The sequence below is a fragment of the Oncorhynchus clarkii genome, chromosome 14, assembly GCF_045791955.1.
Source record: "Oncorhynchus clarkii lewisi isolate Uvic-CL-2024 chromosome 14, UVic_Ocla_1.0, whole genome shotgun sequence".
In the NCBI taxonomy this organism is placed as follows: Eukaryota; Metazoa; Chordata; class Actinopteri; order Salmoniformes; family Salmonidae; genus Oncorhynchus; species Oncorhynchus clarkii.
Window position 1 is genome coordinate 5,679,939 of NC_092160.1, and position 27,354 is coordinate 5,707,292.

Consider the following 27,354-nt stretch of genomic DNA (forward strand, 5'->3'; position numbering starts at 1 on the left):
AGTGGCCTTTTATTTTATTATTATTTATTTACTTATTTTCCCCAGCACTGTGTAATGAGCATGCTATTTAATCAGCTTCTTGATATGCCACACTTGTCAGGGGATGGATTATCTTCGCAAAGGAAAAATGGTTACTAACAGGATATAAACAAATGTGTGCACAAAATTTGAGAGAAATATGCTTTTTGTACATATGGAACATTTCTGGGATCTTTTATTTCAGTTCATGAAACATGGGACCAACACTTTACATGTTGTGTTCATATTTTTGTTTCACATTGTTACAAAGTTACATAAACGCAAGATTTTGTATGATTTATTAGGACAGACTGGGCTGTTTTCTGACAGGACAGACAGGGGACTTTAGAGCCATTCGAATGATGAGAAAATCAATAAGCAATCTCAACTGTGATGAGAAAACATCCTTATCAGAAAAAAACTCTGGTATTGATCAGTCTCAAAACAGCCTTTGGATTACATAGTTTATGGCTTTAAAAAATAAAATGGGATAAAAATAATGAGTAAAAAAAAAAAGATTTTGTTTTATAAAACAAGCGAGCACTTCACGGTTGCCTCAAGCGGTGGTAATCAGCTAGACAAGAAAAAATGAAATTAATGCCTGAGCAATTATTGCTCACTACAGTGAATGGAAAAACACTAGAAAGTAAATCAATATGAAGCACAAGCTCTTCAATGCCTCAATGGTCTTCTGTAAATGTAAAGTGGGGCCCTGGAAAGCAAGAGCAGCACAGTGAATGCGTCCGGGCAAATCTCACAAAAAATAAAACTAACCTCTAACCCTTGAACCCGCCTATGCCCTCTCCACCCCAATGACCTCAACTCTTTGACTGGCACGTCACGAATTCTGTGAAACACAGGTGGGCATCCTGATGTCGTCATCATCCTCTGTGTGTGTGTGTGTGTGTGTGTGTGTGTGTGTGTGTGTGTGTGTGTGTGTGTGTGTGTGTGTGTGTGTGTGTGTGTATGTATCCGTTCATCATGCCAAGGAGCAGCTAAATGCTTGGCCTCCGCGTCTGAGGGCTCAGTGTCACTGTCTGGACGGAGTCAACAGCTGTTCTGTCAGAACACACACACACACACAGAGGGGATCAGATTTGTATTATCAGGGACACAGGAGGGCAGGATTGTAAATCCTTACACCCTTACACCCCCCTCCCAACCAGCCCTCTCAACTTACCCCCTTTCCCCCTCATCCCCTGGCTCTCTCGCTCCTCGCCTCTGTTAAAATAACCTGTGAGGTAAGCACCCGGAGCATCCAGGGATTACTGGTATACAAACTGTTCCCTCACAGATGAGAAGCATCAGAGTGGGATAGGGAGGCATCCCAGATTCAGAGACGATAAATCACACAGCGATATACTCACCTCATATCACCTCATTTCACCTCACATCACCTCTACGGCTGAACCTGTGAGAAGAGAGACAGGTAAGATGGAATCATAGGCAGGATCTGGGGTTGATCTAGGCAACCTGCAAGATTTTACTCCAACTTGGGTATTGTCCAGCACAGTGCAGTGTGAATATGTCAACGGATGTGTGTGAAAATGTAATCTACATGTCTTACAGCAGGAAACACAGATGTAACTTTCTGTTTATACATGCTATTTGTTATCCATCTACCAGCCATGCTGATGGCCAGTGGTGGAAAAAGTACCCAACTGTCATACTTGAGTAAAAGTAAAAATACCTTAATAGAAAATGGCTCAAGTAAAAGTGAAAGTCACCCAGTAAAATACTACTTAAGTAAAAGTCAAACGACACCATTTTCTAGTAAAAAAAAAAAAAGTACAGATAGCCAGGGGCACACTCCAACATATAATTTACAAACCAAGCATTTGTGTTTAGTGAATCTGCCAGATCAGAGGCAGTAGGGATGACAAGGGATGTTCTCTTGATAAGTGTGTGAATTGGACCATTTTCCTGTCCTGCTAAGCATTCAAAATGTAACTAGTACTTTTGGGAGTCAGGGAAAATCTATGGGATAAAAGTACATTATTTTCTTTCAGAATGTAGTGAAGCAAAAGTAAAAGTTGTCCAAAATATAAATAGTAAAGTAAAGTACAGATACCCCAAAAAAGTACTTTAAAGTATTTTTTACTTATGTACTTTACACCACCGCTGATGGGGAGCAGTCATGCAGCTACAGCTTATGTTTGGAGCACACATCTAACTGTGGTGTTCAGAGTTAATGATAGCTTCCAGAAAAAAGCTCTCTAAGGGACTTTCTATATTAGATCTAGAGAATATATTACGCTCAAACAACATATTCATGAGTTCTATTCATGTTTCCATACACAAAAGATGAGTTGTGTGGAACTGTTAAAATGATACTCTGATTAATTCATATATATGTGCATGTTTTTTTTTTTGGGGGGGGGGGGGGGGGGGGGGCGTCTTTGAGTGACACACTGTAGCCAACTACTGTGATCTTGTAAAAGATCTAAAAGATGTGTGTGAGCGTGTATTCCCAAACCAGAGCCTAACGTGAAACTCTGTTCATCCTTTCACCTCATCCATCCCCCACCAGAGGAAGATGATGCAATCAGTGTATGATGACCTGTCCAAGCAGAGGATACAGCAAGCCAAGGCTCTGTGTACAGAGGCCAGGGGAGGTAAGACTATAGAGATATATTCAATTACTATTCCCATTCAATTCTATAGTTACATTCAACTAAATATCCTTTATTGATCTCCCAAAGGGGAGATCAGCTCTGAGAACAGCAGAGTTCAAATGTCTGTCAGCCTAGACAGACTGAATAAACCTGACTAAACTCCAAAGCGGAGACATTAGGTTTGACTTAGACAGCAGTAGCAAACAGTTCATACACCCAGGCCTAGGCTACAGAGTATAATTATTAATCACACGCCGCAACACATTAGTACTCACAAACGTATAGAGTGCGTTAACGGATTAAACCCTAGAGACTCTACATTAGAACTCTGGAGTTAGAACTCTCAGTGGGCCGAACAATACTCAGGAGGCATTCCGTGTGGTTTTGTTTGTCTGTTTTCTGATGGTCTCAGCCAGCAGCAGGTGCTGGCGTCAGGCCCGTCTGACTCAGCATAATGTGATCCCCCGGTTGGTGGGTTTTAAACAGGCACTTCAAAAGGCAAGTCCTGTCGACAATGCAGCTGGCATAAGGCAGGAATTCACATAAACTTTACTGAGAGTGAGTGAGAGAGAGAAAGACAGAAAAAGAGAAAGACAGAGTTCCTATAAGAGATACTTCTTCCAAACATCCTATTTACATACCCAGTTACCCATGCAACACTGCACCACAAAAAACATTACACACCCTCAGCCTGCATCTCTCAGGGCTATTCCAAAGTTATAGTGTAATGCTACAATCTGATGGCAATGCATGGGGCCAAATAGGAAACTCAACACTAGGCTTTGTGGATAAGTGATGATATGATATCTGAGGTTATGGTTTATGGGTCGGGTCAGTTGATCTTCAATAAATAGTTTGGAGCTGAGAGGAGCCAGAGAGCCTTAATCTCCTACGTACTGAAAAAGAACACTTCAGAACACTTCATGAGTCATGAGGAAACCCCTGTTGCTGGGGGAAGCCAGGTTCTCTCTTTGTGATTCAACATTCACAGGGTTTCTCTGACTGACACAGGCCAGCAGATAGAAATGCTACTGTGCAAGTCAAAGACAGATACAGCAAATCAGATTCTATCTGATCTGAGTCCCTGTAACTGTCTTATTCTCTGTATTTGTCTGTTTGTGTCTCCAGTTCATGCCTTTCTCTGCTTACTTGTCTTACTTACTAAAAGGGTTTAATTACTTTGACTTAGTGGTACGTGGAGTGACTTACCCCCATACAATGGAAAGCACTTTGAGACCTAGTGAAAGACAAATATAATACTTTATCTTTATGCTGTGCTTTTGTTTGTGTGCCAGGAGGTATGAACTTGGGGAAGAAGATCAGTGTTCCCAAGGATGTGATGATGGAGGAATTGAACCTTCCGTCCAACCGCGGCTCCCGCATGTTCCAGGAGAGACTGAGACGGGTGGAGAGATTCACACTGGAGAACCAAGTCCATGACCATTACAGCAATGTAAGAACACACGTGCATGTATGCACGGACAAATTCACGCACACACACACACAGACATTCTCATACATACACATTCTCACATTTCAAACACACACACCCTGCCTCTCTCCACTAGAGATGCCATGACATTTCAATGTAGAACAGAATGCTCAATTAATGTTCAAAGACATTTTATTTATATGGAAACACAAGGCAATACTGTACATATATATACATACATATCCACTGAGCTATCCACACTGTTAGACCCACGGACTTGTCATCCTGATGTGCAGTATTGTGCAAGCAGCTTGTTAGCTTGTTGGATTTATGGCAGAGCTGTTTGATGAGGCAGTGAAACCTTGGCCGTCCTCTCTCACTTTCTGCTTTGCTGTACACTGTCCCCTTGGAGTATGAGAACTGGGCCAAGGTTATTGGTATAAATAAGAGGGCCACACTTTAGAAAAAAGGGTTCCAAATGGGTTCTTTGGCTGTCCCAATAAGACAACCCTTTTTGGTTCCAGGTATAACTTTTTGGGGTTCCATGTATAACCCTCTGTGGAAAGGGTTCTACATGGAAAAGCAAAGAGCTAGAACTATTTTGTGTTTCATGTATAACCCTCTGTGGAAGGTGTTCTACCTGGAACCCAAAAGGGTTATTCTATGGGGACAGCCAAATAACCCTTTTAGGTTCTATATAGCACCTGTCAGGTGGTAACATAGATATTCTAGGCGAAATCTACTGTAATGAGTGGATATCATTGGCTGTATGATGGAGAGATTGAGGCAGTGGAACTGTCCCCAAAATTGGCTGTTATTCCATGGTGGTTATTTTCCCATGATAATGCACACAACTGAGTTTGAATGGAGCTAATCCAGAATGTTATTGTGTCCCTGCCCAGGGCCTTCCAGAGCCCTTGCCCCCCCAGACCATACAGGGGCCCCAGAGGGGGAAAGAGAACCAGGCATATCTGATGCCTGGCAACCACAGCCTGATCACCACTCTACAGAAGACTGAGGCCATGAACGGCAGCCCCAACGTCATTGCCCCAGGTAGCTGGTAACATGAGAGGGATTAGAACCACATGGCTTAAAGGGATAGGTCACCCCCTACATTCAGAGGTTGGAATATTGGTCAGCTTTACTTCAGATTACTTTTGAGCTATGGAAATGACAAACTTTGATTTTGTGATGAACTACCCATTTGAGTGTGCTGTTATGACAAAGGGGGTTTAACCACCCATGTTGGACACGTTACATTTTGGAAGGACAAGGTTAAACAAAACACTATTGCTCTGACAGTTTGTTTTTAAGGCTGTGCTTGAGAATATCTGATAACACTCTGGGTGCTAGTGTGTTGAGTGTATCTGTGTCCTGACCTAACAGTAGGTTCGTTTTTGGGTCTGAGTGACATCCAGCGAAGCCTTGTTTATTGTGCTGGATTTACACCAAGTTTAACACTTTCTATTGTAGCCAGGACCAACATCAGATCAAACAACCTGCTTTAAATGTGTAAACCCCAAGAGCTTTCAGGGACTGAGTCTGGGACTGACCTTTGACCTCAGGCTACGTGGGTCCCCTGAAGGAGATCCCTCGTGAGAAGTTTAACCTGACAAGCAGGTCCTACTGTTCCCCCTGGAGGGAAGCCCTGGGTGACAGTGACGACCTCAGGTCCTCCATCAGCACCCAGTTCCCACAGGGGGTCACACTACAGCCTGCCAACTACAGGTGCTTCAACAGGTGAGGAACTGAGATCACATGGAACCCTGACACATGTAGCCAAGTCACAAACAGAGGCCGTCTAACTAGAGGACCTCTGAGGACTTCACACTTCACAGTACAAAGGCAGGACAATATTATGCATGTATTCTTTGGAAAGACAAATTCAAGACCCCACTCATCAAAGCGAACATGGCTCGGTCTGAGGCTTAATGCACGTTTAGCACAGGATTAGCGATCGCCCATCATCAAATAGAGCCGCAGATGACCGAAGCATGTTATCAAATTAATATCACAATTATCTCTTAAATTAGCTTCCCTCGGCACGCGTCCATGTTTCCACTGTTTGAAAAGCAATCCTGCCTCTGGCTCGCACCCCCTTGGACTGTGGCTGTCAGGCGGGCGGCTATTTTAACATGGGCTCGTGAGAAATGATCCCCCGGGGGCTTGCATGCCTTTCAGCCCCTTAAAGACTGATGGCGCACAAAGGGGCTCATCTTACCCTGGCACACGCAAGATTGCGTCACACCGATGAGGCAAGAACAAAAGCTAAACTTGGTCTGAGACTCTCCTCACACACACAACTTTTAGTCTACCGTCAGTCATTTTGGTACCAATCATTCAGTAACTGAAGCACACATGGATGCATTGATTAACTCCTTTAATTAGCAAGGTATCTGGGGTTAATTAAGTCTAAGTTTAAAGTGAGGCATACAAACTGTGTGGGACAACTGGGAAGAAGCCCCATCTATAGTCGGATGATTCCTTAAGGGTTCTCACTGAATTCCCAACAGATGTTGATTATTTCCGACCTAAAAGATTAGTTAAACCAGGCCAGCCAGGGTCATTAGTGGAGCTCTGTGTGGATGCCTGGGTATCACAGAACATCTAAACGCTTCTTTCTACCCACCTGTTGAGTGAGAAAGATCTGATACCCAGAGAACGTCTTCGGTGTTATGTAAGCTACGGAGTCATTCTCTTCCTCAAATATACACTTCTAACATAAGCATCCCTCTCCCTCAGAGCGGCCATGCCATTCGGAGGCGCACAGCAGAAGAGTATGAAGGTCATCCCAGTGATGGGGTTCGAGCTGTTGGACTCCCAGCGCCTCCCTGGTACGACCCTGGACCGCATGTGTAAACGGCCCAACTTCAACAGAGTACCACGGGGATGGGGTCACGACTACTCCCCTGAATCCACCGACCTGTGAGAGGACCACCACTCACCTATTACCTTCAAACTTCCTTGACCTTTGTGAAATCGCAGGCTAAAAGACTTAAGCATCGTTTTGCTCCCATTACCCTTCCCTCCTGATTCAAAGATGACTCCCTCTAGAGTAGGTAGCCCCAAACTATTTTTATATTAAGATGCTTTCATCTATTTAATGGTTATATTAGGATAAGGGTCTGTGGTTAGGGGCAAGTTCTAACTCGAGCCCTCTGGTATTCAGTCAGTGACATAGGGAAAGACTGGTGAATGATAAGATTGTTTCCTGATGAGAGCTCTGTGGATGGGCCTGTGTGGAGGCCAACTGAGGACTTCTGAATCAATCAACAGTTCATTATGAGAGTTGAGCCCAAACAAACAAAGGCCAGTTGAGGGGAGAGGTGATTTGTCTCTTTTTTAATCAAAAACGCCCACTTCCTTAGCCCAACTGCCCCATTTCCCTCACCACTTGCCTCCAAACTCTACAACTCGACATAACCTTTGGCTCCCTTCCCTCTTTCCTACCAACACACTTCCTTCCTCAGTCTGTCTTTCTCGCCCTCTGTTATAAAGGATTGATTTTGTGATATTGATTGCTTTAAATGTAAATGATAGAGAACTTGTTTTAATGGCAGAAGTGGACAACAAAACATCACAATAATAAACTGAATCATTTTTGTGGAAAATGAACATTGTATCAAAAATCAAATCCATGATATGAATGAAAATCAACAGGTCTAAAAATTGTCCTTTCAAGGGGCTGCTCTGCAGGATGCCTTGTACATTTCAACAATTTCTCCATTCTGATGTTGTAAGTCTAAATACACTGATCCATGACATTTTCTAACACCCGGGTGAACCTCAAAGTTAGATGACATTGCCACTGGATGCTGATCTAAGGCCCGTTATGCATTTCACCCCGTAATTACAATGGTGAGGACTGGGGGAGGGTAAGCTGATCCTAGACCTGTGCCTAAGAGAAACTTCTGCCCAGGGCAATTATCTCAACCAGAGATGTTTGGCATAGCAAAGTATCACCATGGTAACTAGTCGCCATGGCGGGCAGCGTGGGCTCCCATGCGCTGGGGGTCCTGGGACGGGTAGTGGATGTGTCCTGGGGGTCTCATGCCCATGGGAGGAGGGGGACCCATCGAACCCATGTGGAACATAGGCGCACCAAAACCTGAAGGTAAAAAAACACAACATAAATGAACAAGGTACACATTAGGTGTCACATTGTGTGAGCGCTAGCTTAGTGACATACTAAACTGCAAAAAAAGAACATGTCCTCATGGTCAACTGCATATATTTTCAGCAATATATTAAATATTTGGATGTCTTCCCTGTAACGCAAAGCGTTGAGATTGCCTGCAATGACAACAAGCTCAGTCCGATGATGTGACACACCACCCGAGACAATGACGGACCCTCCACCTCGATCCCGCTCCAGAGTACAGGCCTCGGTGTAATGCTCATTCCTTCGACGATAAACACAAATCCGACCATCACCCCCAGTGAGACAAAACCCTGACTTGTCAAAAAGCACTTTTTGCCAGTCCTGTCTGGCCCAGCGATGGTGGGTTTGTGCCCATAGGTGACATTGTTGCCGGTGATGTCAGGTGAGGACCTGCCTTACAACAGGCCTACAAGCCCTCAGTCCAGCCTCCCTCAGCCTATAGCGGACAGTCTGAGCACTGATGGAGGGATTGTGCGTTCCTGGTGTAACTCGGGCAGTTGTTGTTGCACGTCGTCTGCCACTGCGAAGACGATCAGCTGTCTGTCCTGTAGCACTGTCTTAGGCGTCTCACAGTGCAGACATCGCAATTTATTGCCCTGGCCACATGTGCAGTCCTCATGCCTCCTTGCAGCATGCCTAAGGCACGTTCACGAGGATAAGCAGGGACCCTGGGGATCTTTCTTTTGGTGTTTTTCCAGAGTCAGTAGAAAGGCTTCTTTAGTGTCCTAAGTTTTCATAACTGTGACCTTAATTGCCTACCGTCTGTAAGCTGTTAGTGTCTTAATGACAGTTCCAGAGGTGCATGTTCATTGTTTATGGTTCATTGAACAAGCATGGGAAACAGTGTTTAAACCCTTTACAATGAAGATCTGTGAAGTTATCTTTGAAAGACAGGGTCCTGAAAAAGGGACATGTCTTTTTTGGCTGAGTTTATAAGTATGGCCAGAATTTTTCCAGGGCAACAAAGGTGTGACTGGTACCTGGAGGTGGTGGGTTGATGCCGGGCGGTGGGGGCAGAGAGATGTTCATGACATTAGGAGATGTACCAGGATCCAAATTGAAGTAGTTAGTGGGAACGTCTTCTTCCAGAGCAGGGGGTGGGGGGAGAGCTGTGGGAGAGAGAAGAGAGTCAGAACAAGAACACAGACAGGCTCACACACACACAGTCTTTCAAAGCCTCCCAGACAGATTTACCTCCAGGCAGTCCTGGCACAGGGTCTAATCTGGTTCCCATCTCACTGACCCCATCCTGGTAGGCCTCCTTTCCTCTGGCTGCCTGAGACCTGGACAGTCACAACACATTAGGGTACACAGTGAGTAGGGTGCAGGGATGCATGGAGACCATATATAAAGACTCCCAAATATTTTTGCCCTACAAGGTTGTCACCATCTAGCTAGAAAGGAAGGGCTTCCAATACATTCTCCTCCTTTCCTCGTAAGCTTTGACCTCTTACCTGCCCCACTTGACGGTGAGCCTGCGTCCGTTGATGATGAGCTTGTTGAAGGACTTCTCTGCAGCAAGCTCAGCTGCCTGCCGTGTGGCAAACTGGATGAAGGCACACTGCTGCCTCTGGACAATGGTGGTGGTCCGGATCTCCCCAAACTGATAGAAGTGATTCCTGTAGAAACAGACAGACAGACAACGATTGAGGGCACAAGTTCCCAACTGCGTCACAGATCATTCAAACTGACTACCAGCAATCCTGGTATATTTTGGAAAAGTAAAAAAACACACAAAAAAAAAGTTCAAATCAACTGACACTATAATCAGAAACCTACCTCAGCTCTGCATCTGAGATGGTATCTCCCATCCCCCCTACATAGAGTGTGGTGATGGTCTTGTCCTCAGGCGTGTCCAGTCTGGGCATGGTGGAGGCCCGTTTCAGCAGCTTGTCAGCCACTGGGTCATTAATACCATAGTAACGGTCCTTAATGTTCTGGTCTGCCAGGGGATCATCTGGGTCTGTGGGCTTCTCGTGCCTGACGCGGCAGGGAGAGAATGTGCATGAGAAGGAATAGTTCTCCCCAGTCAATGTAGGTTGATTTCTTGCTCAACAGCACCACCAAGTGAAATGTCATTACAAATCACACAGACAGGAGGGGCTGTATCTATATAGTCATTGTACTGTACAAACATGACCCAAATGTAGCCCTTATAAAGAGATGGAGCTATCTTTTAGATTGCGCTCTCACCTATAAGGACACTCTTCTCCTCTCTTGCACTCTCCCTTCACCCAGAAGGAGCAGATGTGGGGTCTGTTCCTCTTGTAGTAGGGCGTAGTACGGGCCAGCTTCAGCAGCATCTCACTGGAGCTGGGGGCCTTACCCAGCAGACCCACTGGCCGTGTCCCATCAGAGTTCCCTATCTGAGGACAAAGGGAGTCAGGGAGATAGGGGGGTTAACAGGGGTAAAACACTGGAAGTTGAATTTGTGAACACAGAAATACCGGGGATGCAGCCGTCTCTCCACACATACCTCTCTCTCAGCATTCTGTGTGTAGTACTCCTTGTTCACGTCTGACTTCGGCACATCATCCTTGATGTCCAGCCCGGTGTCCCTGACCTGGATTGGCAAACCTGTCGATCACAGACATGTAAATGTCTTGGATTCGGTACTGAATGGGGACTTAGTTTTTATGGGTTCGGTTCTGTTCTGATTTGGCATGCTTTGGTTTTCCATTTCAAAATGTAACCGATGTAGGTTTGAACATTGTTACAGAATGTTGCTGTAGCTCAGGGTTTCCCAAATTCGGTGTGACTTCCTCATCAAAAGAATGTTAATATTTACAGGTTATTTGTTTTTGCTTAGATTCATCCAGCCGGTTTTAAAATATGGGCGAAGGTGCAATACCCCCGCTCCTCAGTATGCTTTATATTTAACAAAAACTCACCCAAATGTAATAAAGATGTATCCACCCGTACCAGCTCGGGTACGGTTTGGTACCCAGGTGGAAAAACCCAATTACATGTGGCTTTAGTAAAGTCAAGGTCCCCATGACTTGAACAAGTGGTAAGCAGCGTTGTCCATTAGCGCTGGCAGTCGGCTAATTAGCCAGCTACATTTTCCACTTCAAGCAAACTTTTTATGGGCTTATTTTGGACCTAAGCTTGTCACCGGCCTCCCCAAACACAATCAAATACAATTTTTGGGGTTCGCATACAGAGATTTTCGGCATACACAGATTTTAGGCATTGCCGATTAATTAGGGCCAATTTCAAGTTCATAACAATCGGTAATCTGCTATTTTGGGCACCGATTATGGCCGATTACATACAGGATGACCACCTGTTACGCGAGTGCAGCAAGGAGCCAAGGTAAGTTGCTACCTTGCATTAAACTTCTCATAAAAAAAACAATCAATCTTCACATAATGACTAGTTAACTACACATGGTTGATAACCACCAATAACTAGGGAAATTGTGGCACTTCTCTTGTGTTCAGTGCAAGAAGAGTCCAGGTATATGCAACAGTTTGGTCCGCCTGGCTCGTTGCTAACTGAACTAATTTGCCATAATTTTACATAATTATGACATAACCTTGAAGGTTGTGCAATGTAAAAATATTTAGACTTAGGGTTGCCACCCGTTCGATAAAATACATAACGGTTCCGTATTTCACTGAAAGAAAAAACGTTTTCAAAATTATAGTTTCAAGTTAACCATATTAATGACCAAAGGCTGGTATTTCTGTGTTTATTATATTATAATAAATTTGATAAGAGCACTCTGAGCGTTAGGTGGTAGGCACCAGCAGGCTCGTAAGCATTCATTCAAACTTTACTGCGTTTGCAGCAGCTCTTCAATGTTTGATGCACAGCGCTGTTTATGACTTCAAGCCTATCAACTCCTGAGAATAGGCTGACAAGACTAAAGTGTCTATTTGAACATCCAAGTCAAAGGTATATGAAATACAAATAGTAGAGAAATAGTTGGTGTCATAATTTCATTCATATATTAACTACTACCTAAAACTTCTTAACTGGGAATATTGAACCAACAACTTTCATATGTTCTGAGCAAGGAACTTAAACGGTAGCTTTTTTACATGGCACATATTGCACTTTTACTTTCTTCTCCAACACCGTTTTTACATTATTTAAACAAAATTGACCATGTATTATTTATTTGAGACTAAATAGATTGTGTATTAAGTTAAAATAAATGTTCATTGTTCATTCAGTATGGTTGTAATTGTCATTATTACAAATATTTAGATTTAAAAAAAAAATATTAACCAATTAAAAACATTGGCTAATTAAATCGGTATCGGATGAAAAATCATAAAAATCGGTCGACCTCTAGTACATGACAGAGCAAAAACGAAGCCATGAGGTCAAAGGAATTGTCCGTAAAGCTCAGAGACAGGATTGTGCCGAGGCACAGATCTGGAGGAGGGTGCCAAAACAATTCTACAGCATTGAAGGTCCCAAAGAAAACAGTGGCCTCAATCACTCTAAATGAAAGATTGGAACCACCAAGACTTTTTCAAGAGCTGGCCGCACTGCCAAACAGAGCAATCGGGGGAGAAGGGCCTGGGTCAGGGAGGTGACCAAGAACACGATGGTCACCCTGACAGAGCTCCAGAGTTCCTCTGTGAAGATGGGAGAACCTCCCAGAAGGATCTCTGCAGCAGTCCACCAATCAGGCTTTTATGGTAGTGGCCAGACGGAAGCCACTCCTCAGTAAAAGGCACATGACAAAAGGCACCTAAAGGACACTGACCATGAGAAACAAGATTCTGGGGGCAAAGGTTCACCTTCCAATAGAACAACGACCATAGGCACAAAGCCAAGACAAAACAGGATTGGCTTTGGGACAAATCTCTGAATTTCCTTGACTGGACCAGCCAGAGCCCAGACTTGAACCCTATCGACCATCTCCGGAGAGACCTGAAAATGGCTGTGCAGCGACGCTCCCCATCCAACCTGCAGAGACGAATGGGAAAAACTCCAAAAACATGTGCCAAGCTGAAAGCAGAAAACGCTGCCAAAGGTGCAACAACAAAGTACTGAGTAAAGGGTCTGAATACTAAAAAAAAAAATAATAATAATAATAATAATAAAGCTGCAAATATTTCTAAAACCCTGTTTTTGTGTGTGTGGATTGATGAGGGGGGAAACAACTTTGACCAATTTCAGAATAAGGCTGTAACATAACAAAATGTGGAAAAAGCCAAGGGTTCTGAATACTTTCCGAATGCACTATGTATATGATGGTGTGTATAATAGACATTATGGACAGTATATGAACAGAAAAAGTGTGTACGGCAGTAGTTATATAGGACGCGTCTACTAGAATATACATATGGTGTTGTGTAAAACGGAATGTAAATATTACTTAAGTAACCAATGTTTAAGTTGTGGATTTCGGCTCATCGTTACCACTTACACTGAGTAACATTACGAACACCTGCTCTTTCCATGATAGACTGACCAGGTGAGTCAAGGTGAAAGCTATGATCACTTGTTGAATCCACTTCAATCAGTGTAGATGAAGGAGAGGAGAGAAGTTTAAAGAAGGATTTTTAAGCCTTGAGACATGGAGAGGGCGAATGGGCCAGACAAAATATTTAAGTGCATTTGAACAGGGTATGGTAGTAAGTGCCAGGTGCACCGGTTTGTGTCAAGAACTGCAATGCTGCTGGATTTTTCACGCTCAACAATTTTACCTGTGTGTATCAAGAATGGTCCACCACCCAAAGGACTTCCAGCCAACTTAACACAACTGTGGAAAGCATTGGCGTCAACATGGGCCAGCATCCCTGTAGAACGCTTTTGACACCTTGTAGATTACATGCCCAATGAATTGATGCTGTTCTGTGGGCGAAAGGTGGGATTTGTGTAACTCCAATATTAGGAAGGTGTTCTTAATGTTTTGTACACTCAGTGAACCTAACATGGGACATGCAATTTCACGAGCATCATGCACTCTCCCTTGTCCGTGTAAAGAAATTTGACTGCAGCCAGAGATCTATGTATATGTCTCTGTCCTGACAATGGGAGTCGTTGTCCCAAAGGCGAATTGAGTTTTGCGCAGTACCTTGCCCCGAACTTTAGTCTGTTACTAGCCGTCTAGTACCTGGTACTCAACCCTTCATTGTATTGACTGATGCCCTATGTACATAATCATTAAGAGGCTTTGACAATTTATTTTATTTTGAGTGTAGTGGCGAATAGAAGGCCATTCACTGTGCGTTGATTGATTACTTATATCTCTCTCTCTAACTTCAAGCAACAGCTGTCAGAGCAGCTTACTGATCACTGTACCTGCACAGACCATCTGTAAATAGCACACCCAATCGAACTACATTTGCACATACTGTACATAGATTTTTCTATTGTGTTATTGACTGTACATTTGTCTATCCCATGTGTAACTCTGTTTGGTCAAAATTGTAAATGAGAACTTGTTCTCAAATAGCCTACCTGGTTAAATAAAGGTAACATAAAATAAAAGAAAACTGAACAGTGAGTGCTGACCAGTTTAAAACAGGTTTTGAACTGACTGAATAAAAATCAACCTCATATCCCTTTGGCATTCATAAATGATACGTGGTTATATGTCCATGGTATCGCATCGGGACAAGTAAACCAAAGGACTTCCTAGGATGCCGGGGCTTGCCAGGCAGTGACGCAAAAGTGAGTGACCCGTCAGTCAGTGTACCTTACCGAATCGGTGAGAGAGCCATTCATTTGGCTCTTTAATTTGCATAGGCTACTGGTAGGCCTAGGCTTTTTGGTGATTAACTGCAGTTAACATTTGATGAAGAATCATCACTGCAGGAACAATGGGTAGTGGAGCACCTCATTCTGGTCCAAATATGAAAATTAGGGAACCACCTTTCCGAAGAGGCAATGAGAATGCCCATCTGTGTGTGTGGTGCGCACGTCTACCACGTTGTGTAGCTGTTAGCGATGATGCTAATGAAAAGTCTTCTGTTAGATGGTAAGGCTTTCCCAAAAACCTGCTCAATTAAACTTTAACTACAAAATATCCTGTGCTTACATGGCAGAATGATATGATTATATTAATCAATCCAGTGGGTATATGTTTTGCAAACTCTACCATCATGTGCACTACAAAAACACTGTTAAAAAGCCTAGGTGCCCACTTGAATTAAAAAGGTAACTACACCCAATTCAAAAATTCTCCAGTGTTTCCCAGACCTCAAAAGTGGTCTCCTGATGTGGTTTAAAACTTCTTAAGGCTGGGGGCAGTATTGAGTAGCTTGGATGAATAAGGTGCCCAGAGTAAACTGCCTGCTACTCAGTCCCAGAAGCTAAGATATACTAGTAATATGCATACAGTGGGGCAAAAAAGTATTTAGTCAGCCACCAATTGTGCAAGTTCTCCCACTTAAAAAGATGAGGACTGTAATTTTCATCATAGGTACACTTCAACTATGACAGACAAAATTAGATTTTTTCCCCTAGAAAAATCACATTGTAGGTTTAATGAATTTATTTGCAAATTATGGTGGAAAATAAGTATTTGGTCAATAACAAAAGTTTCTCAATAATTTGTTATATACCCTTTGTTGGCAATGACAGAGGTCAAACGTTTTCTGTAAGTCTTCACAAGGTTTTCACACACTGTTGCTGGTATTTTGGCCCATTCCTCCATGCAGATCTCCTCTAGAGCAGTGATGTTTGGGGGCTGTTGCTGGGCAACACGGACTTTCAACTCCCTCCAAAGATTTTCTATGGGGTTGAGATCTGGAGACTGGCTAGGCCACTCCAGGACCTTGAAATGCTTCTTACGAAGCCACTCCTTCGTTGCCCGGGCGGTGTGTTTGGGATCATTGTCATGCTGAAAGACACAGCCACGTTTCATCTTCAATGCCCTTGCTGATGGTAGGCTTTGTTACTTTGGTCCCAGCTCTCTGCAGGTCATTCACTTGGTCCTCCTGTGTGGTTCTGGGATTTTTGCTCACCGTTCTTGTGATCATTTTGACCCCAAGGGGTGAGATCTTGCATGGAGCCCCAGATCGAGGGAGATTATCAGTGGTCTTGTATGTCTTCCATTTCCTAATAATTGCTCCCACAGTTGATTTCTTCAAACCAAGCTGCTTACCTATTTCAGATTCAGTCTTCCCAGCCTGGTGCAGGTCTACAATTTTGTTTCTGGTGTCCTTTGACAGCTCTTTGGTCTTGGCCATAGTGGAGTTTGGAGTGTGACTGTTTGAGGTTGTGGACAGGTGTCTTTTATACTGATAACAAGTTCAAACAGGTGCCATTAATACAGGTAACGAGTGGAGGACAGAGTAGCCTCTTAAAGAAGAAGTTACAGGTCTGTGAGAGCCAGAAATCGTGCTTGTTTGTAGGTGACCAAATACTTATTTTCCACCATAATTTGCAAATAAATTCATTAAAAATCCTACAATGTGATTGTCTGGATTTCTTCCCCTCATTTTGTCTGTCATAGTTGTCTGTCATCATATGATGAACATTTTTAAGTGGGAGAACTTGCACAATTGGTGTCTGACTAAATACTTTTTTTGCCCCACTGTATTTGGATAGCAAACACTGAAGTTTCTAAAATTGTTTGAATGATGTCTGTGAGTATAACATAACTCATATACAGGCAAAAACCTGAGAAAAAAATCCAACAAGGATGTGGGAAATCTGAGGTTAATAGTTTTTCAACTCATTCCCTGTTGAAGATAGTGGGATATTGGTCATATTGCACTTCCTAAGGCTTCTACTAGATGTCAAGTGTCTTTAGAACCTTGTTTGATGCTTCTACTGTGAAGTGGGGGAGAATGAGAGGGGAATGAGTCAGATGTCTGGCAGATAGCCACGAGCTCAGTCTCGCGCGCTCACGTGATAGTTAGCTCTGTTCCATAGCATTTCTACAGACAAAGGAATTCTCCGGTTGGAACATTAGGATGTTTTTAACATAAATCTTCAATAAAGACTGATTCTATAGTTTGTTTGACATGTTTCTACGACCTGTTTTTGGACTTTGTCAATAGTTTCCGCTGGACTTGCACGCGCTTCGTGAGTTAGGATTTGTTTACCAAACGAGCTAACAAAGGAGGTATTTGGACATACATGAACTTTATCAAACAAATCAAACATTTGTGGAACTGGGATTCCTGGGAGTGCATTCTGATGAAGATCAAAGGTAAGTGAATATTTATAATGCCATTTCTGACTTCTGTTGACTCCAACATGGCGGATATCTCTTTGGGTTGATTTGTCGTCTGAGCGCCGTACTCAGATTGCATGTTTTGCTGACACATCGGTTGCATTAAGAAGAAGTGGATCTAAAATTCCATGTATAACACTTGTATTTTCATCAACATTTATGATGATTAAATCTGTAAATTGATGTTGCTCTCTGCAAAATCACCATATGCTTTTGGAACTACTGAACATAACGCGCCAGTGTATACTGAGATTTTTTGATATAAACATGAACTTTATCGAACAAAACATACATGTATTGTGTAACATGAAGTCCTATGAGTGTTATCTGATGAAGATCAAAGGTTAGTGATTCATTTCTCTATTTCTGCTTTTTGTGACACCTCTCTTTGGCTAGAAAAATGGCTGTGTTTTTCTGTGAATAGGCACTCAACTAACAATCGTTTGTGTTGCTTTCGCCGTAAAGCCTAATTGAAATCGGACACTGTGGTGGGATTAACAAGTATATATTTAAAAATGGTGTAAAATACTTGTATGCTTGAGGAATTTTAATTAAGAAGATTTCTGTTGTTTTAAAATTTGGCGCCCTGCACTTTCACTGGCTGTTGTATCGATCCCGTTAACGGGATCTCAGCCATAAGAAGTTAAGCATTGTAGTAGACTTAAATAAAATGAGATGTTCTATCCATTTAAAATATTTTATTTTGAGATCAAAAACATGGAAAAACAAAACCATTCATTTATTTTTCAAGATATGGGCATTATCTTGCAGTAACATTTTAAACAAGACTTTAAGCTCAACAGAAGACCGGTTACTCTACATACTTGTGGAAACCACTGAGTAAGGTGGTACAGGTAAGGCATCTATGAATTATATGACCTACCGTACTCCAGGTCAAGTAGACAGGTCTGACAGACGTTCTTCATCTTGCTGCAGGTCTGACACACCTCTGTCTTCTTGAAGCGCATCCTTGTTCCTGGACACCAGCGGAACACAGTGAAGGGACGAGCACAGATCTGATGGGAGGAGAAGTGGAGAGCAAAGAGTTCAGTGTTTCTGCTGCAGTCATTTAGCTGTGGTGCTACGCTTCTTACATCTGCAAACAGCTAGCTTGTATTTTCTTAGCAAGCTGGGCCTAAATCTTGTTAGCCGCTAGGGTTGGACATTTTGGGGAATATTCAGAGGTGGAATATTCATTCCGTGGGAATGAATGGGAATATATGGGAATTAACGAATATATATGCAAATTACTATTAATACCATTTAAAATGAAGATATTTTCATTGGATATATTTACCATATCAAATGGAGACAGAAACAAACATTTTACCTCACGAGTAGACATAATTGCAAATGATTAAATCCGTCCAATAAAAAATAACTACGTATTTAACTTTTATTAAATGAGTTGACTCCTCACATGGGATGATTTCACTGAACAACAAAAGAAAGAATATTGAATGATCCCCGATGATACTTCGCATCTCCCAAAAACATTTTCAACATACAGATGAAGTTTACATACACTTAGGTTGGAGTCATTAAAACGTGTTTTTCAACATACAGATGAAGTTTACATACACTTAGGTTGGAGTCATTAAAACTTGTTTTTCAACCACTCCACAAATTTCTTGTCAACAAACTAGTTTTGGCAAGTCGGTTAGGACATGTGGCAGCATCATGTTTTGGGGGTGCTGTGCTGCAAGAGGGACTGGTGCACTTAATAAAACAGATGGCATCATGAAGACAAACATATGTGAATATATTGAAGCAACAACTCATGACATCAGTCAGGAAGTTAAAGCTTGGGTGCAAATGGGTCTTCCAATTGGACAATGACCCCAAGCATATTTCCAAAGTTGTGGCTTAAGGACAAAGTCAAGGTATTGGAGTGGCCATCACAAAGCCCTCACCCCAATCTCATAGAAAATGTGTGGGCAGAACTGAGAAAGCGTGTGCGAGCAAGGAGGCCTACAAACCCGACTCAGTTACACCAGCTCTGTCAGGAGGAATGGGCCAACATTCACCCAACTTATTGTGGGAATCTTGTGGAAGGCTATCCGAAACGTTTGACCCAAGTGAAACAATTTAAAGGTAATGCTACCAAATACTAATTGAGGTTATGTAAACTTCTGACCCAATGGGAATGTGATTTAAGAAATAAAAGCTGAAATAAGTCACTCTACTAGTATTCTGACATTTCACATTCTTACAATAAAGTGGTGATTCTAACTGGCCTAAGACAGGTATTTTTTTTACTTGGATTAAATGCCAGGAGCTGTGAAACATTTTGTAAATGTATTTGGCTAAGGTGCATGTAAACTTCCGACTTCAACTGTACATCTCTAAAATGAGAGTCTAGAAACTATAGCTTTGGTTGCCTTCCATGTCTTCTCCCTGGACCTCCTCAATGTCCACCTTTTTAACAGCACTCTGAGGCCGCATCTTCACTGTCCAACCTTGTTGAGGATGGCTCGTTGCCAGGCCACCAATTTTTCACCCCTTGTATTAGTCAGCCTGTTGCGTGCTTTGGTGTGTGTGTTCCCAAACAAGGACTAGTTGCACTCTGAGGCGGCTGATATTAGTGGGATTTGGAGGATGATGGAGGCAACAGGGGAAAGAGCCGCAGATCCACAAAGTCTCTTCCACCAGGTGGCTGATGAGATTGGCAGTCGTGCCATCCCAAAGCCCTTGCTTAGAAGTTTACTCCACCAGACTGCAAAGAGCCTTGCCCTCATCCAGACACCATAGGCCTAGTTGATCTCTGCACCAGACAGGATGCTCTTGCCAGCATACTTAGGGTCCAACATGTACACTGCGGTGTGTATGGGCTCCAGACAGAAGTCTTCACGCCTTTTGATGCATTTCAGAACTGCAGTTTCCTCTGCTTGGAGCAACAGTGAAGTGGGCAGGGCAGTACAGATTTCTTCTCTCATATCTGCAAGCAGAGTCTGAACATCAGACAGGATGGCATGGTCTCCCTCAATCCATGCAATGGCTACTGATATAGGTTTCAGGAGTTTCAGGTAGCTTACCACTCTCTCCCAAAATACATCATCCAGGAGGATCCTCTTGATGGGGCTGTTCATATCGGCAGACTGTGATATGGCCATTTCTTGGAGAGACTCCTTCCCCTCCAGGAGACTGTCAAACATGACAACACACCCCCAAATGGTGTTGCCGGGCAGCTTCAATGTGGTGCTCTTATTCTTCTCACTTTGCTTGGTGAGGTAGATTGCTGCTATAACTTGATGACCCTTCACATACCTAACCAGTTCCTTGGATCTCTTGTAGAGTGTATCCATTGTTTTCAGTGCCATGAGGTCCTTGAGGAGCATATCCAGTGCATGAGCAGCACAGCCAATGGGTGTGATGTGAGGGTAGGACTCCTCCACTTTTGACTAAGCAGCCTTCATGTTTGCAGCATTGTCTGTCACCATTGCAAATACCTTCTGTGGTCCAACATGTGATTTAGCACAGTATTTGCAAAAGTAAACACAGCTTTTCCTTCTACATTAGCTGCAGTGAAATGTCTCCACACATCAGATAGTGGCTGTGGCATTTTCCTGTAAAGATTAGAAAAAAAAGAAAGTAAAATACAATTCCATGTACAGATAGTTAAGCAGTTAGATTTAAACAACTCCTTTGTAAGATAAATGAAACACTCCTCAGTTAGCAGGCTCAAGTAAGCTAAAACCCAAACGGTAGCAAAAACTAACTAGCAGAAACGGTTAACAAGTTAGAAATTATTTAAACACACTTTACTGTAGGATACTATTTACTAGTTGACAAAAAATTGTCATGAAATGTATTCACCCCACCCAGTATTGTAATCAAAACTTACCAGAAAGCATGTATGTAGTCATCGGCTCAGACAGTGTAGTAGCGTGGGCTCAACAGCATCTCATTAGTGTGCAAGATCTTGTGAATCAGCTGTACATGTGATGGAAGAGTGCACTGCACATGTAATGAAGAATGCACTGTGCATGCAGAGGGTTGCAATTCCATTTAATTGGGGATGGTTTAACCAAAATATGCCACAAGACTTAGAATTGCTTTGTATATCCCACAAAAAAAGTTTCACTGTTATAAGCTAACTTTTTGATGAATTTAAGCAAAATTCCCAACATTCCCGGGCTTAACTTCCCATGGAAAATTTCCTGACCCTTCGCAACCTTATTAGCCGCTAATGCTAATCGCTAGTTAGCTGGCTAGCTAATAAATGTACTGAGAACAAATGTAATTAGCTACACAGTCTGATAATACGAGTGATGGTTTATACCTAAATCAGCATGTTTGTGAAACAGTATCTTCTAAATCAAAGAGAAATACGCAAAGCATGAATACGTTAGCTACATGAAGTAGCTAAGAGAAAACAGATTGTATGGTCCCCTAGGAAACACTTAACACTGGTTCCTACCCTGTCACCGTAACTCCTCCCTGGCATTTTCATTTGTTGTCAGGCCAAACACTATTCTAAGTCCCCACTATTATATTCTAACTATAGAATTATAATAATCATTCTATTTCCATGATTCCAACAGTTCGATTGAGACATATCCAATGCAAAAAAACAATCTATTAAAAACAGACAGATTTTTATGGGGATTTTTTGGTATTATGCTAATTAGATTTCCTCTAGCCGTAGAAATAGACTCTAGGGGGTTAAACATGGCCATTGAACATAGTGGCAGGGCCCCACACAATATTTCAAGATATGTATTCACTGAATACTGCGCTTCCTATATTGCACAAGAGGACTAAACTGGAATAATGAATTATATTACCTTGCATTCTTTCCCATACTTCTCTTTGCTCTGTTAAAAAAAATGAGTTTAAAATTAAGGATTCTGCAGCAAGTTTGAATTTCAAAATAACAAGTGCAAATACAAACTGGAAAGATAAACTCACCATGCGGATGTATGGATTTTCCCCCAAACATGTCTGACACAGAATTGGGAAATCCTGGAGGAAAATACAAAAAAATGTTAACTAAAAGTGCAGCCAACACGCAGCAATCCCGGTCTATCATAATAACAGAGCCTCATAGTTTCTCTGGTCACAAGCTACACATTCTCACACATTTCTTGCTTGACCCAGTGTGTACTCTGGCCATATGCTACAAGTGCTGGATCCAGTAGCACCTACTTTACCATCTGTTGGAAGATGTGGTTTCAGTCAAACTTCTAACCATTCAGGTCTTCAACATCAACCACCTCATCAGGAAGCCTAAATATAAGCATCTCCTGAGAGCACAAACGTCCTGTGTGAAGTCTTGGGTTGCAGGGTTCGCACCCAAGAGAGAGAGTGAGGTGAGTGTTTGTTTACAAGTGTGTTTTGAGTTAGAATCAAAATACTAACATAATAGGCTAATATTTCTGGAGGCTCTACAATGACAAGAGTTATCATACAAAATTAAGTCTGAAGTATGAGGGCATATAAGTTGGGACAAGAGAGGATTGTCCTCCAAAGTCAACCCAGAATACGATCTGTGCAACCTGACAGTACTTCTCATGGCTGGTTGATGTGTCAGGTTGCTTTCGCGTAACCGGTTGTAACTGAACCCCTAAAAGATAGGGCTCAACATCCTTACAATTCATACACTGCCAGTTCACATGAGCCTGTGCTATTCTGACTATGTGATGGTTATTGAGGGACCCCTTTTCCCCTGACTGTCCAAGTCGTGTGTACGTATTAGTCAATATAACTGTATAACTACACTGCTCAAAAAAATAAAAGGGAACACTTAAACACAATGTAACTCCAAGTCAATCACACTTCTGTGAAATCAAACTGTCCACTTAGGAAGCAACACTGATTGACAATAAATGTCACATACTGTTGTGCAAATGGAATAGACAACAGGTGGAAATTATAGGCAATTAGCAAGACACCCCCAATAAAGGAGTGGTTCTGCAGGTGGTGACCACAGACCACTTCTCAGTTCCTATGCTTCCTGGCTGATGTTTTGGTCACTTTTGAATGCTGGCGGTGCTTTCACTCTAGTGGTAGCATGAGACGGAGTCTACAACCCACACAAGTGGCTCAGGTAGTGCAGCTCATCCAGGATGGCACATCAATGCGAGCTGTGGCAAGAAGGTTTGCTGTGTCTGTCAGCGTAGTGTCCAGAGCATGGAGGTGCTACCAGGAGACAGGCCAGTACATCAGGAGAAGTGGAGGAGGGCAACAACCCAGCAGCAGGACCGCTACCTCCGCCTTTGTGCAAGGAGGAGCAGGAGGAGCACTGCCAGAGCCCTGCAAATTGACCTCCAGCAGGCCACAAATGTGCATGTGTCTGCACAAACGATCAGAAACAGACTCCATGAGGGTGGTATGAGGGCCCGACGTCCACTGCCATTAGGTACCGAGATGAGATCCTCAGACCCCTTGTGAGACCATATGCTGGTGCGGTTGGCCCTGGGTTCCTCCTAATGCAAGACCTCATGTGGCTGGAGTGTGTCAGCAGTTCCTGCAAGAGGAAAGCATTGATGCTATGGACTGGCCCGCCCGTTCCCCAGACCTGAATCCAATTGAGCACATCTGGGACATCATGTCTCGCTCCATCCACCAACGCCACGGATGCTTTAGTCCAGGTCTGGGAGGAGATCCCCCAGGAGACCATCCGCCACCTCATCAGGAGCATGCCCAGGCGTTGTAGGGAGGTCATATAGGCACGTGGAGGCCACACACACTACTGAGCCTCATTTTGACTTGTTTTAAGGACATTACATCAAAGTTGGATCAGCCTGTAGTGTGGTTTTCCACTTAATTTTTTTGTGTGACTCCAAATCCAGACCTCCATGGGTTGATACATTTTATTTCCATTGATCATTTTTGTGTGATTTTGTTGTCAGCACATTCAACTATGTCAAGAAAAAAAGTATTTAATAAGAATATTTCATTCATTCAGATCTAGGATGTGTTATTTTAGTGTTCCCCTTATTTTTTTGAGCAGTGTATCTCTCCCTTGTCTCTAAGCTGATATGCCCAATGGGACGAACAAGCACTGTTGAACTTAAAGAATTGACGTGCGGCAGCCTAGGGAAGCCCTTCAGTGTCAAACTGTTGTGATTTTTTTTATAGTTCTGAAAACTGTCCAAAATCCAGATATTTTTAAATCACTGAGATATCTTTAACAGAGCCCGAGTTGTGAGCTTTTAAATATGACTTCAGCCAAAAAGTACAAACAGAAAACATTCAAATATTACACTACAATTTTTTCATATTTCACTTAAAAAGCACCAACACCCAGCTTGATTGTTTAAAACTGCATTTTCTGGTATTGTTTGCATTAAATAATAATTACTAGAACAAATTATTCTACTTTACAATAAGACTTATATTTGAATTGAAGCCAAATATGTAAATGTTATATTTCCATTATAATTTTTTAAATTTAAATAAATTCTCTCATTATGGGGTTTTTGTATGTAGATTGATGAGGAAAGAAACTTTAATCCATTTTAGAATAAGGTTGTAATGTAACAAAATGTGGAAAAAGTCAAGGTTGCTTTGCTGCCACCTGTAGAATTGAAGGCAAGGGAAGCCAGTAGAGCATCTGGCCTCTCTTGCCCAAAATGTTTTTATTTTTATTTTTTAAGTGCCAATCAGTGTTGAGCTAAACCGAGCGAGCTCAAATGTGAATGGTCCAGGCGTACCAACAAAAAAAAAGTGTCAAGCGAAGCCAGCTTGGATTTGGCGTCAGTCCTATCAAATCCTATTGAGCGCACGCCATTGACAGAAAAACTGGAATTGTTGCACATTGTGTTAAATTAGCCATGGATAGAGATAGGGATTTGGACTTGAAGTTTTACTTAATTCTCCATACAGGCCAATGATTACAAGGGAGATTCTTATCCAAACATTAATTCAAATATTGTTGTTACCCTGGCCTAGAGGATGGAAGTTAAACATGTACAGTAGCTAGATGTAGAAGGCTAATATTAACTATCTAACGTTGCCCATGAATGTAAGTTAGGCTAGTGAGCAAGCATATTAGCCAGGTAGCCTAGGACAACAAAAAATAAATGTAGTGTATGTCAGAGTGATAGACCGTTTTGTCAACATGAAAGAGGATGGCGGCAGTGGCGTTTCTCTACAAGTAGGGTGAGTGAACATGCGTTGCATGAACGTGCTTACATACAAGCCCTTAACCAACAATGCATTTAAGAAAAAAATAAGTGTTAAGTATTTACTAAAACAAACTTAAGTAAAAACAAAATTAAATGATTAACAATTAAGGTACAACAATAAAATAACTGTAGAGGGACTATATAGAGGAGTCACAGGTTAGTCGAGCTAATATGTACATGTAGGTAGAGGTAAAGTGACTATGCATGGATAACAAATTCTATGACTAGGGTGGCTGGAGTCTTTGGCAATTTGTAGGGCCTTCCTCTGACACCGCCTGGTATAGAGGTCCTGGATGGCAAGAAGCTTGACCCCAGTGATGTACTGGGTCGTACGCACTGCCCTCTGTAGCGGCTTGAGGTCGGAGGCCGAGCAGTTGCCCAATCAATTAGTTGTCTTATTGGCTCGGCCTTTTTTAGTCATATATCACGGTCGCAAGCATATGAATTAACAGGGGGAAGGCTACCCCGGTGATTTTACCCACGCACCGCCAGTTTATGAAGAAATGTAAACATCTAAACCAAATACTATTAATTACCCCTTTCACCTGTGGCTAAACCGCTTCTAGTTGACTAGTTATCTAGCTAACTTGCGACACAGCCATGCTTGCGCTACTAACGTTCGCTAGTTGACGTTAGCCTTTGGTAGCAAATCATGATTCACATACTGAAGTATTGGCAAAGTGAAATTAATTACGACGTTAGTTTATGGTGTCAAATACCCTCCTTTTCCAGGTTATAATACACACAATATTTCTACGATTTAATACTTACCGCGTCTTCCCAATTCTGTCTGTTGTATGTGTTAGCTCCTAGGGACGTCGCCATTTTTACTTGTGGTAGTAAAACACAACCCTACCGCGCATGCACCGCCCCGACAATGAATTCACATCCCACAATGCAGCACGGCGCATGCTTCTTTTCATGACATTAACCTCCTATTTTATTTAAATAAACAAATATAAATATGAAAAATAAACTCATTAATCATTATGCAACTATATTAATGAATATCTGGAATTAATTGAAGATGTGCGCCTGGTTTTGGAAAACCCCAATTAGCACATTGGAGCTGTAGTTGGAGGATGTTTCAGATTAGGGATGAACACTAATGGAGTCATAACACCCTAACGTTTATATAAGGTCGTGGAAGAGGCTCTCTGCTGAGACACCACATACAGGGATAATAATAAATCTACAAGCCTAGAGGTTGGAGTATTCTGCTTGGCACAACAGGCAGGAGGTTGGGCTCAGACAGAGATGGGGTCAACTGTACAATCCCAGACTTTCAATTCAGGAAATATGTTGTTTGAAGTTCATGAAATGGTTAATTTTTTCGTAAGAAATTATGGGTCATTATTTTGATTAATTTAAATTCATTTCCCAAACTGACTTGAGTAGTTGACCTCTAGGTTGAAGACATTGGTTGATCTTAACTCTGGACTTGGATGTTGTTCAGATAAAGGCAGTCATGCCCTCTCCTGCCGTGAACTGGCTCACCTATCACTGGGTATAGCAGTCTCCTGTGTTTTCACATGGCACAGGACAGCCACTGTCCCTCCCTCAGAACACATCAATATAGTTTTTAATTATGTACTCATCCGACAACCTCTGTTTATTTATCGATTGCCCCTGTGGCCAGGGCGGATTTTAAATGCCTGATATACTCCCACATTTAGCCACAGGACACACATAGTATTGACTGAGGACTGCGTCTGCTTCGTTTTGGGGAAGACAAAGACAATAAAGTTAACTCTCTCAGTGTTGGTTTCCTTGCCTGTCTTGGACTCCAAATTAGTTGTGTGGTGTTACCCCCCTTGCCCCCTGTCATAAGATCTGGGCGAGAC

The 27,354-nt window shown here is 42.5% G+C and overlaps 2 protein-coding genes across 3 annotated transcripts; one reads left to right on the top strand and one right to left on the bottom strand.

Annotated features, from left to right (window-relative positions):
• Positions 1–1,111: 1,111 nt before the first annotated feature.
• LOC139366165 (myozenin-2-like) lies at positions 1,112–7,680 on the top strand. The gene is made up of 6 exons (XM_071103338.1): positions 1,112–1,447; positions 2,549–2,633; positions 3,929–4,086; positions 4,968–5,118; positions 5,631–5,805; positions 6,808–7,680. The coding sequence occupies exons 2-6, from the start codon at positions 2,555–2,557 to the stop codon at positions 6,992–6,994; spliced, it is 750 nt and encodes a 249-aa protein (XP_070959439.1). The 5' UTR covers positions 1,112–1,447; positions 2,549–2,554; the 3' UTR covers positions 6,995–7,680.
• Positions 7,588–26,389, bottom strand: LOC139366164 (pre-mRNA-splicing factor RBM22-like). Of its 2 annotated transcripts, XM_071103336.1 has the most exons (11): positions 26,282–26,389; positions 22,290–22,343; positions 22,166–22,195; positions 18,262–18,394; positions 10,704–10,804; positions 10,421–10,593; positions 10,007–10,207; positions 9,682–9,846; positions 9,422–9,510; positions 9,208–9,336; positions 7,588–8,173 (listed from the first exon to the last, which is right to left on the bottom strand). In XM_071103336.1, exons 1-11 carry the CDS (start codon positions 26,333–26,335, stop codon positions 8,037–8,039), a joined length of 1,266 nt encoding a protein of 421 aa, XP_070959437.1. In that variant the 5' UTR covers positions 26,336–26,389; the 3' UTR covers positions 7,588–8,036. The 2 variants fall into 2 exon arrangements, with proteins under 2 accessions (XP_070959437.1, XP_070959438.1); XM_071103337.1 differs by lacking the exons at positions 22,166–22,195; positions 22,290–22,343; positions 26,282–26,389 and adding an exon at positions 21,223–21,338 and having other exon boundaries at positions 7,651–8,173; positions 18,262–20,944.
• Between the last annotated feature and the right edge of the window lie 965 nt (positions 26,390–27,354).